This window comes from Larimichthys crocea, chromosome III (assembly GCF_000972845.2).
Source record: "Larimichthys crocea isolate SSNF chromosome III, L_crocea_2.0, whole genome shotgun sequence".
Classification (NCBI taxonomy): Eukaryota; Metazoa; Chordata; class Actinopteri; family Sciaenidae; genus Larimichthys; species Larimichthys crocea.
The window spans coordinates 22,701,538-22,713,768 of NC_040013.1; the positions used below are offsets into that span (position 1 = coordinate 22,701,538).

General features: G+C 39.5%; 1 protein-coding gene across 1 annotated transcript; it reads left to right on the forward strand.

The window, feature by feature from the left end:
* Positions 1 to 5,015: 5,015 nt before the first annotated feature.
* On the forward strand, positions 5,016 to 11,920 carry LOC109138883 (myelin and lymphocyte protein). Its single transcript, XM_019260537.2, has 4 exons — positions 5,016 to 5,247; positions 10,372 to 10,536; positions 11,001 to 11,147; positions 11,459 to 11,920. Exons 1-4 carry the CDS (start codon positions 5,161 to 5,163, stop codon positions 11,531 to 11,533), a joined length of 474 nt encoding a protein of 157 aa, XP_019116082.1. The 5' UTR covers positions 5,016 to 5,160; the 3' UTR covers positions 11,534 to 11,920.
* Positions 11,921 to 12,231: the final 311 nt, after the last annotated feature.

Consider the following 12,231-nt stretch of genomic DNA (forward strand, 5'->3'; position numbering starts at 1 on the left):
TCTATGTGATAGGTTATGGCTGGAAAGATGATCCAGGAAGCTGGGAGATTAATTCTTTATGCTTGGTTTAGACCTTTGTAAACATTGATCCAATGCAAGATTATTAAGAATATTCCACTCATCGTCTTGATAACTAGACATGTAACGCATTGGTTCCTCTCACATATGAGCAAGAATTTAAAATTATTTTTGTAGCACACAGCATACACATTGATATTATGACTTTATATAGTCGATGTGACACTTCCAACAAACATGGGCCAACCTTAGCATTCATTTGAAGGTTTGTTTGTGACCATCTGATGGGTTTGAATCCAATATTCACTATTTTTTTAAGCTCTGTTTTGGTCTCCACCATCTCCTGAGGAAAATATCTGCCTCTTTAGTTGCTAACTGTGCTCAGCAGCTTGTCGCTCACTTTATCTGTCATCTGGTGCTGGGTGGGTAGCATTGTGGACATCTGACAGCACCACTATGAAAAAAACACTCTGTAGAGTCAGTTCGCCACCACGAGCAACCGCTTTCATGTTACACATTCAGGATTATGTTCCAGACATGTGGGATGTTTAATATTGTAAAGCATCCGTGTTCATCTTCCCCATGGGAGGTTAGAGGTAAGGTTCAGCTAAGGAGCAGATCTCTTGGATATATTATAGCAAGAATTCAGCACAGCAGCTTGAACCTGGTTCCAGGCCGCCCTGCTCGCCTCGAGGTCAGAGTTCACAGTGTGGTGGAATGAAGCCCTGAGATATTTTCATTTTTTTTATGGATACAAAAATGTGTGGTTTTGTTCATCAGGACGTAAAACACAATGCATTCCTCATCATTCTTTGTGTATGTATGTGTGTTACAGTGTGTAGCTACACCCGACACTGACAAACAGCCATTGTATTTTCACAGAGCTGGCAGGGGTTCCCATGGAAGTACTTGTGTATATATGTGTGTGTGTGTGTGTTTGTGCATGTGGAGGATTACAACCTGTAACCAGATCCATAACGAAGGAGCTAGTCCAAGGTGTGTCTCTCTTAACACTGGCCAAACACAACTTGCGTATGAATGTTTGTCTGGTGGCTAAGACAAGCCTAAGATAGTATCTCATTTCATTATATGAGAATAAAAAACAAACCTTTACAACATGAGCTTTTACAAGATTCTTTTAAAAAGCTGTTGATGCTTTGTTGAAAGAAACTGAAGACTGTGAGATATTTGGGGGAGAAGATGAAATGATTAGGATGATTTCGCTCTATGAATTGTTTCAAAACATTTGCGAAACATTAATATTAAAAGGAAGAAGGTCAGATATCTGAAATAAAGTTTGAACAGGTTGCATGTGCAAGTTTTCAATTTAAAACTGCTCTTACGAGTATTTTTTTTAATGGTTCAAACAACTATGTCTAAAGTAGAAAGGGTCGCTTGAAGTGAACCCCCAGACAAACATTTCCAGAGTGCATTTCCCCTCAGCTCTGCAGAGCATTTTAGTGTCTTTCAGCCCATTGTTTTGGTTTCACGGCCCACAAATTGCCTCAAACCACTCCTATTAGCAGTTTATTTTTTACTACTTTCCCCCAAGAAAAAGCTCAGACAAACCAACTGTAACCTTATCGGCCTACGACCAAACGCCACACAGCCAGAGCTAAATGTTTTGCCTTAGTGGAGGTCAGTGGAGAACAAAAAAAAACGCAGCTAAGAAGAGAGTATATTGACATTACATTCATCAGGTGGGCAAACACGCCTCCATATGAATGATAGTGTCTGCTCGGTGTGTACATAAGCTGATGTTTGCCAGCGCATTCACAATGTTAACTTTCAAACCTCGTTAATAGGTTTATGTGGCCATTTGGGGACATCGCAGTAAGTTGGAAACACAACACTGATTCATCTTATGAAGATGTTAATGCAGATTTAATGATATTGCAGAATATATATATATAAAGTAATTGTTTAACTTGTGATGATTACCTCATTTTTGACTCACTGTTTCATAAAACATTAAAACAAGTTTTATATTCGGGGGCGAGGTCATTGAATTTCTGATGGCTGCTAGGTAACTTCTTTCGCTACAAACATCAGGTGTTCAAACATCAGGTGTTTTATGTACAATGAACTGGAGGTTCTGGAAAAATCTCTGCGGTCATGTCAGGTTGACTGAATGACCACTTAGGCATCGTTTGGTGTCACCTAACCTTTGGCTTTGTAGCAACAGAAGAGGGTCTCCAAACACACTTCACTCACCTTAACAGCGGTTTACAACGTTAACAGGTTGACTCAGGGTGTGTCATCAAAGCAAGTTTCTCTCTCTGAAAGAGACAAACCTCCATTTGGACACCACGAGAGCTACTCAGAATGACTGACTGCACAACATTAAAATTATATGGTACCTTTCAAACGGCGAGTCAGTTCCCCAGCACAAATCACAAGATACATTTCACCAGAAACCAGCCGTCACTTGAAGGCTGTTACGAAATATCTGTTATAGTTCGTTGTTAGTATTTTAGTTAGCAACACATGCCGTGGTTAAACATGATATCGAGATGAATGAGACGTTCTTCACATTTAAGATTATGTGTCATTTGAGCCCGTAGCTTTTGTTTCCATTAATCTTTCATTTGTGACTCATGTAGAAAGAATAACCCTGATTGTGCCAAATGGTTCTTTACACAGAACCATCTAGGAAGACGTCATCGGAAACTGTTTGTAAAAGAGCAGTTTTTTTTATGATTAAACATCAACCAATCAGATAAACAGATCATGTAACATCATGAAGTTGGTTGGGAGAAAAGTGAAAATAAATTTCCATTTGAGAAAAACCTTCTGTGTCGCTCTTGTTTTAGTGAAGACATGCTCCCCCTTTTTTTTTTATATAACTAATGCTAGAAGCATCAATGCTTATATTTCTTTAGCAGTCATTAGCCATTTTGAAGCTGGCAAATCTCAAAACTGCCAAAGACATGGATTGTCAGGGGACCTGAATGACATTTGGGTGCCTCAAGAAGTCACCTGTAATGGCGCCGACCTGTCATTCGAAGCGGCTATGCTGTTAATTATGCATAAATTAAACCATAATAAAGTTTGAACTACTAGTAAGTAAACAGCTTTGCTTTCCGCTGTGAGGTTGCCGCTTCAATATGGGAGTTCACGGATAATGACCATTGGCCGTTTGAGGAACTGCATTGTGATAAACCACGGCCGTAACTTATTCTGTAACTGCAAATAGTTCCACATAGGACACTGATAAACACAATGGATCAGACACGAGCACATAGTTTGAAGCCTGACAAGATGGATGTGATTTCACATCTTCATGTGCCTCTTTGTATCTGAAAGACCCCATAACTCTAACAGCTCATCACAAACATGTGCATGCATGTTGTTATTTTGTAACAACACTGCAGATTAATTCAAACTGGAGAGTTGAAAAAGCTGAAAAGACTCGACCTATACAATAGGTTTTGTATATTGTGCTGAGTTTTAATCCCTTAGCCTGGAAACCATCACGCTGTGTTTGACAGTTTGACTGGGTGACAAAAGCACACTCGGCCTCATAAAGCATTACATGTGTACTGTGACTCCCAGCTGACTGACATCATCCCAGACAAAACAATAAAAAATGCTTTAAGTTTCATCTGAAGCTACCACGGGGAGTTGGTTAGACTCTTTCTAAGCTGGAACCAGTACATGTTTGGTGTTACCCGGAAAACTACAAGTGTTACAGCCACTCCCAACCTCTCTGTTAACTCTCTGTTTGCTTGCTTCCCGCTTCATCCGCATACATGTGTTCTCGTTTGCCCTGGCTGTCCTGATGGCTCGTTCAAGAATCATCTCTCAGTTCCCCTTCCTTTCCTCTCTCCATCCATTTCTAGTCAAACAGCAAGAAGCCCATCTCAGCGTCCGTCTATCAGACTTTTATTTTATGAGGCTCTCGCCAATGTCAGCCTACGGTTCTTGCTCTGCAGTTCGGGCAGTGACGGCAATTTAAAAATCTATATTGGAGCACATTCTCTGTCTAATACTTGATGAACTTATCTGCACAAGATGCCAAATATCACGGGAGCACTTGTTCTGTTTCTATAAATCTCCTGTCATGTCTGTATAATAAATATTAAAGATTTAAGGGCATCTACGGTTTTTACAGGATCTACTGATGGTGTGGGTTTCTTCCATGTTTCCACAGACAAACCAAACACTGGTCCTCTTTTGTGTTTGTTGCACATTTTGCAGCCACGGTAGTTTCGTCTTCACGCTTGGAACAGGAAGGCGAGTGGAGGGGATTGCAATCTGCAACTACACTGCTGGATGCCACTAAACATTGATGTAAAAGACGCCTGTATGTCTGACTGACGAGACCTTTTTAACACCTCGATGAAGTCAGGAACGTTATGTGTTTTGCACAAATATGAGTGTCCTGTATATTTGTATGTTTTTTTTTCCATTGGGTCACTTACTCCATGTCTGCAAAGGGCTAAAGATTCAACCAATTCTTTTTTTCGGAAGCAGATTTTTTGGTGCATTTGTTAAAATGTACATGCTGTGCCATATCCAGCTCTGTTACAATATGAATATATCAAGAGACACATTTCCGAGCTCCCAAACATTCTTGTTTGGGATTATTTGGAGTTCAGTGGCCTAAATAATTTTTGCTGTTTAGTGCAGTGTACCATATAAAACAACTCATTTTGTCCAGATAAAGTTACAGGATGTACACTTGTACATTTGCTAACCAAATAACATTTACCCGTAGCTACCGTAATACCCCACGTGAATCCCTGCATGCGTTAGTTGCCTCACAATCACTTTCTTGTGTGCATGTAAATGGACCGTCAACATTTATAGAAACAACATATGGGGGTGGATGCAAAAAAAACTGCACCCAAAAGCACATGCACGCGCGCACAAACACACACCCACACACACACAAACACTGACATCTTCCTGCTGCACAAACAAAGCCAAAAAAAAAAAAAAAACACCTGTCGAACTGGTAGTTTCAACTAGAGGAATGGATGGGTAGGTGGAGTGGAAGAGACATAGAGGGAGGTGCGGGAGGAGAGCGAGAGGTGGAGTGAAAATGGTCTTTAAAAAGCAGATTTAAACAGGCTACCCATCTCATTTTGGAAGAAATCACACCCTCACACAGTGTTTTTTTGTTTTTTTTTGGGGACTATGGCTTCCACCACCTCGGGTGATGTTCTGCCCACAGGCGGCAGGATCTTCACCTCCATTCCTGATGTGTTCTTCCTCCCTGAATTTGTGAGTTTTGCATTTGTTCATTATCACCTTTTTTTCTCAGAAGTTTTCTCTTTTTGTTTGAAACATTATCCCCCTTTTCTCCATCCGTACTCTGCTCACCCAAGTGTGTCATGGACTAAGATCTTATTCCTTTCTCTCTTATCTGTTTCCTTCTTGCACATTCTCCTCTATCACCTCTAATTCACTCGGGTCAGCATCATTTAGATTACGATCTTGTTTCCTTGACTTTCTATCTGCTCCCTTAGTCATTTCTCCACTGAGGGAAGTCTTTGTTCCTGATAGGAATCTGTCTTGTCTTGTTATGTTGGTCAGTAGGCATCAAGTGTTTGATCAGTGGAGCCAACACAGAGCACAGTGAAACCAACCACGAAGATTAGAGTTAGAGCTGATCAGTTCGGCCTGGTCCCAAAACAACACAAGGATAATGAGCCAATGAAAACTGGTTAATGAGGAGGTTAGAGCCCTGCCAGCTAAAACACTCATATCTACTCATTTAAATAATTACTGTTGACATTAATTACAGGTTATGCCGCTTGGAAAGCTTAGCAACCAGCTGAGTATATACACGTTGCTACAGCAACAGGAAAAACAGCAACTTCAACTTCATGTTTTAGCAACAAAAAGCTAAATATCAAGCGAGAAATCAGCATGACATTTGAAGTTGCAGTGACACGGTGAAAGAATTATATATTTATATATTTATTTGACTAGACTATATATAGCTTACATATGAAGCTTGGTCATTAGTGTTACTTTGCAACAAGGTGACAGGTGCCACTTTTTTGGCCATATAACAATGTTTAAATGGATCCATTTGCAACAATGTAGATATTTTACAAATGTTGGATCATGATTTTAAATTTAATTTGATTATTTACAGCCGTTTCAGTTGTCTATAATCATTTAAACTACAATAAAGTGTTTGAATATGAAGGTTTCAGGGTTTTTTTTTTGCAATAGTAGTCACCAACTGAACTTTTTGGGGGCTATTTTATGGAGGCAGAGAGAGAGAATGGTAATGGATGGTAATAGAGAGGTTATGGAGCCACAGTATAAACCTGGCCTAACCCAGGTAATATTTCAGTCAAATGTTGATCTAGATGGTTTATCAGATTTTTCCCGTTGTGTGAATTTAGGCCACAGAGTTTCTTCTTCGGCGGAAAAACTACTGAATGCTCCCATTTCTTGTTTATCTCTTGCATCTGTCCTGAGGTGTGTCTGTCCTCGCAATATGAGACCCATTTTCCTACTTGATTCAATATTTCAGTGAAGGAATATAACACATATAGCTCCTGAAATGCATCATTCATAAACATTTATAGACTATCTCCAGTTTCTGTACAGGGAACTAAAGATTAAAATCTGTGTGGCACAGGCGGAAAAACAGCTTTAGTTGCAGAGGGAGGTGTAAATCTAAACCATCAACTCACATGGTTTACTTGCGGGCATGGGTCTTTTGTTCAGGCTGCTGCCCATTGCACCTTTTCATGAAATAACCTGCTACACAGGTATGGAAATGTACTGGTGGTATTTACTACTCTGGCCAGAGTTGGCACTGTAAACCTAAACCATCATGTATACAGAAAGGGCAGGGAAAAGACAGGCTTGGCAGCTTTTTGTCTGCTGTCCTGTGTTGTTTTTGTAATTGAATCATATCAAACCCAGAAAGTTTAGATGGAAAAACCAGCGAGAAGACATTGATAGAAATGTGGCATTGCCGCTCCAGAACCATCAGGCAGTTTCTTTTTTTTTAAATTAAGTTAGGAAAGCAGTTTATGTTTTTGATTTTTCTTTTTGCGGCATGTAACAAGCCAAAACAATTCCATATTTAGCTATTTATTGCCAATGCAAGGATTGTCTTGAACATTTTGAATGAACAGCAAAGAAGTGGAGTGGTTTCAGAAGTTTATGGTTGTTTATTCAGATGATTTACACAGCATTTTAAGATAACATCGTTGAGTGAAAGTCCCAAGATGGCACTGTCAGAAATGTTGCCAACAACAACATTTTAGCCGAGGCCTCTTTTGGCACGGTGTAATTAAAGTGTAACTTTAATTGGCTGCATGCCAATTCCCTTTTACCTGGATTGGACTGTAAAGGAATAGATAATTTTCCTCTGGAACAGATAAGTCTGATATGGAGTGATAGAGATAACTCTTATGAAATATTTGGTTAACACTGCATGTGATAGCCTAAATTAATGTTTGTATGAAGTCTTTTTTTTTTTTTTTTTTTACAGCAATGAACTGTTGCCTCAGGTGATTTTCCCACGTCTCACTTGCTGAACATGCCGTGCTCGAGCACTGTCAGGTGTTTGATTAACGTTGCTTTCTCTCATCAAAGGTTTGAATCCAAAGTGACAGTCATGCATGTGGGGAAACCGGAAACATTGGAGCTGTTTCATCACTTCAGGTCTAGGGTACAGTGTGCAGGATTTAGGGGGCTCTATTTACAGAATATGGAACTAAAATAATCACTTGAAAACACGAATCGTTCACCATGCTGAATTTTAATGCCATTTTTCTACAGTAGCTCAGAAGGGACAAACTAAACACTATTTTTCTATCATGCTCGGTTTCAGTTAGCAACTACACCATTAGATGCCATTAAATTGTACACACTGGTCCTTTAACGTGATAACAACAATTTGACCTCTTGTTTTTAAAAATGACAGAGAATGTAGAGTACTTAGTTTTCACAGGCAGCTTATGATTTTGTCTATTTTAAAGCTACTTGATCAGAGTTTCTTAGATTAAAAAAAAAAAAACTCTACATATGATCAATAAAAAATAGCAAACGTGTCACTTAAATATAACACAACAATGTTTTCTGGATAAAATCATAACTGATTATGTATTACTTATTGAGCTCAAAGTATATCTCCAATGAAAAACAGTCTCACCTTCTTATAGATTGCAAAAAATGAGATTTTGTTATCCTAAAACCTGCATATTTCAAAGCAAGACAAGCCAACTGTAACAATACTTTTAACATAAAACTGATCATATGAAAAGTACGGTTTTCTTCACCAGTGAGCCAACCATTAACCATGTAACCATGTGTGATGTGGACTAACTTTATTTAAAACCTCAGAATTTCAGGATTCAAGATTGCAAAGTTTACAAAATATACATAACGCATGTAGAAATGTTCTCATGGATAACGGTGCATGAATGTCGTGACATCTGTCAGTAGTATCATACAGACTTCATGGGATTAAATGAATGTATGTAAAGACCTACAGTTCTAGTGTTTCATTCAGGGCGTGGCACATTCCTTACATGCGGTCAGAATGAACGTTGTGTACTGAGGTAGAGAAATTCATAACGGCTAGATTATGAATAGACCTGTCCTGACTTTGAACTCACTGTGTTTACACAGCTGAGTGAAATAGTTTCACTGCAATCTTAAGACAATTAACCCCCTCTCCCCCAACAGAAATTCAGATACGATGGTTGGATATCAGCCAGCTAAAGTGATTGAGCAACAAAAAAAAAGAAGAAAGAAAACTAAAAACAGTATAAAAGTGTATAAAAATGATTGAAAATCTGGTGATTTATGGTGGGAAAGTTGTTGAAAAATGTTGCTTTAACATAAGATTTTAAAAGTTAAAAACCTGTTAATGCAAACCTGAACATCTGTATCGAAAGTACACCTGAAAAAATGCTGTGTAGCAGTAAGTGTACAATGGGAATGGGGTCTTTTGTTATATAAATGTATAGAATTTCCTTCTAGCTGAAAGCTGTGAGAGCAGCTATGTTCTCCTCTTGTGTTAATCCCTCATCTGAGAAGCAGTGAAGTTTATTTGTGGGAAATTTTCCTCTCTGAGATCTAAATGCGCCCCCTTTGCAAGCGTTTGCTCCAGCTCCGCTCCTGCACACCTGATCCTTGAGGCCTTAATGCTGATTGATCGAGCTGTCGCGGCCTGTGTGTAGCACTTAACTGGCCAACTGGAGAAAAAATCAAAGCTAGGACACAATAGGTCTTTTTCACAGCAGACATTTCCACTTGTCATCGAAGGAAAAGCACAGGTGGTTCGAACAACATACAATAGCTCCGTTTAATCAAGTGTCCTAGTCGGCCACGGCAGCATGACAGTGAGCTGGCATGCACACTACACCAAGAGACAGGAGGCGGTTAAACAGATATCTGCACATGAATGCAAAGTCTGCAAACAAAGGGACCGAGATTCAAGCATCGGAGGCAAAAGACAGGGGGATGCACTGGCCAAATACACCGACTGTCGCCTGATGATGATTTAGCTTTTTAAATAAAATGTATCTGCATTTATATGCACATATCTGTTTATAGACATTATCCGAAAAAGCATTATCCTCTGGCTACACTTGAAGCCCTGAAATATTGGCCGTTGTTCCCAGAGCCTTAATTGTCATTTAGATTACGAGATTGCAACATGAAAAGGAAAGAACACCAAAAAACGGTACACGGTATCTACAGTAAAGCATTAGTGCCTCTTATCAGTGAACAAATGCTGTAGGTTCATGTTCTATCTAAATGCCAAAGACTCTTTCAAGCAGAATGTTTACCAAAGGAGGAGAGAGAAAGAAAATTACACCCAAGTCTGCTGATGTTGTGTGTGTGTGTGTGTTTTTTTCAAAGTGTAGCCCTAAGGCCCAACCCTTATTGTAAAGGGGATTGTGGGTTTAGAAACTACAAGTGTATAGAAAACATGTTAAAAACTGTGGGTCGGTCATCAAGAGTCTTATGTAATGATGCTTTATGATCCAACTTTTTGACCCATACAAAGGGACTGAATGCCAAGATGTCTCTGCTTCTGCAGGTTTCACTTTGTTGTTGTTGTTGTCCGGCCTGCAACTGTACTGTTTCCAACTAATGGCGTAATGTTTGGGCAGATCAAGCAGCTTTTTTCAGTGCATAAAGCCGTCAGACACATTTAGCAACTAACTGGTGAACATAGGGGAATTCTTAGCAGCCAAAAGATCCAGAGAGGAGATGGTGGGGACCAAACACAGAGCCAGAAACACAACTCCAAATGAAAGATAATGTTGTGTTCGCAACTTTCTGTATGTTTAATTTATCATGAGATGCATCACTCTGGCTTTTCTTTTCCCTCACCCTTCCTTTCCATTTGTCATCATGCAGGTGTTTGGAGGTTTGGTATGGATCCTGGTGGCATCGACTCTTGTCCAGCCAGACAACCCTCTGGGCTGGGTGATGTTCGTCTCCGTCTTTTGCTTCGTACTGACGACACTCTGGTTCTTCATCTTCCTCTGCGGAGCCAATCAGAGCAGCGTCTGGCCCTCCTTGGTTAGACATGCCCATTTTTCTCAGCTGGTTGAGTTCAGAGCTCTGTCCAAGTTTCAAGTTTCAAGTGTCAAGTTATTCCACACCAAACTCGTCATGTTGAACCAGTGACAGGCCTTCCCCAAACTCTTTCCACAGAGCTGGAAGCACACTTTCTAGAATAGCATTGTGCTTTGTAACATTAAAAATGCTACAGTAGGCTGCATCATTAGCATCCCGACCTTCAGTATTAACTGAGCATTATCTCCACAGTGCACAATGTTAATTAACCACATTTATGCATAGGGTGTGTTTGTGACTAGCACACTGTGTAGTATTTCCCCTGAGTGGAAGCTGGTCCTGGAAGCTATTAGAGTTTTTCTTATCTTGAGTTTTTGCTTGTGTTATGGAGCTTAGGCTTCTTTTGCTCGTCTTCCCTCGGGTTTTCCTCCCTTTGTCTGACTCTGCCCCAATTCCTCCCCCTGCAGGACGTGGGTTTTCATTTTGTGGCGGTGGTTTTCTACCTCAGTGCATCTGTGGATCTGGCGTATGTCACCATTCTGAAAGCGACAATTCTGGCGGTGTCTCCAACTGCTGACAATCTCAAATACTACCGACTGGACATCGCTGCAGTGGTACGTAAAACAACTCCATAAGTTACCTATATAACTGCTTCTAGTAAAATAGATTTGTGATTGGATTCCCAGTATCATGGTATATAATATTATGTATATATTCCAACTTTTAGTTGATTTAAGAGACGTTAAGAGTTTAAAGTTCTGTGTGAACATTTGGTTGTGCAGCATGACTTTTTAAAGATATAATCTCATTTTGTAGCTCTACTGTGAACTGACGTAGATATTCAAATCAAAATGTATCTCTCATATATGTTTACCTCAACGTGACAATGATGTGTGTGTCTCTGTGTGTCTGTGTATGTTTTCAGGTGATGTCCTACGTGGCCACTCTTCTCTACTTCCTCCATGCCATTTTCTCTGCCATCCGGTGGCAGAGGTCCTAATGAAACAAAACATCAAACACAAACTAAGAACAAGAAGAAACAAAAAAAAAAAAAACAGCTAACCTGTCATTGAACTTTTCTTTTTTTGTTCTTTTTATTTTCATGTCGGCAACTTCCTTTGAACCAAAGTGCCAAAACATAAAAATAAATGAATGACTCACTTTTCCTAATCAGAGATGGAGCACTTTGGTCAGAATAGATGCAAGTGAAATGAGGTTCAAGTTAAAATGTGTTTAGAAATAAATGAAGTTTTAATGAAAATGGATGTGTGTAGATAACTAATGAAATCACAGATTTAATTGTTTAGTTGACCCAAATTTTATCGACACCGTTTTTATCGGGACTATTTTTTTAAGGCGTAATTAAAAGCTGTCCATAGCTTTTTTTTTTTTTTTAAATAATCACACTAACCAGTAAAGGTAAGTTTGTGAGGCTGTGAGCGCCACAAATGAAATTTCATGTATTTATATGAAGGCAGAAATCTTTGGAGGCAGCCACGTGGTGACTGGTTTCAGTTTCGGCTTTAGCATCTGAAAGGAAACGAGATAAAATGGAAATTACGTGTTTACTGTTAACAGAACAACCTGCAGCCTTTTATGGTCCAACATCGCTCATCACTGATTACAGGTGACTTTACAGGTAAAATGACCAGTGACCTCCAAAACTGACGTATTTGCCTTCAACATTTCTAAAGCCGT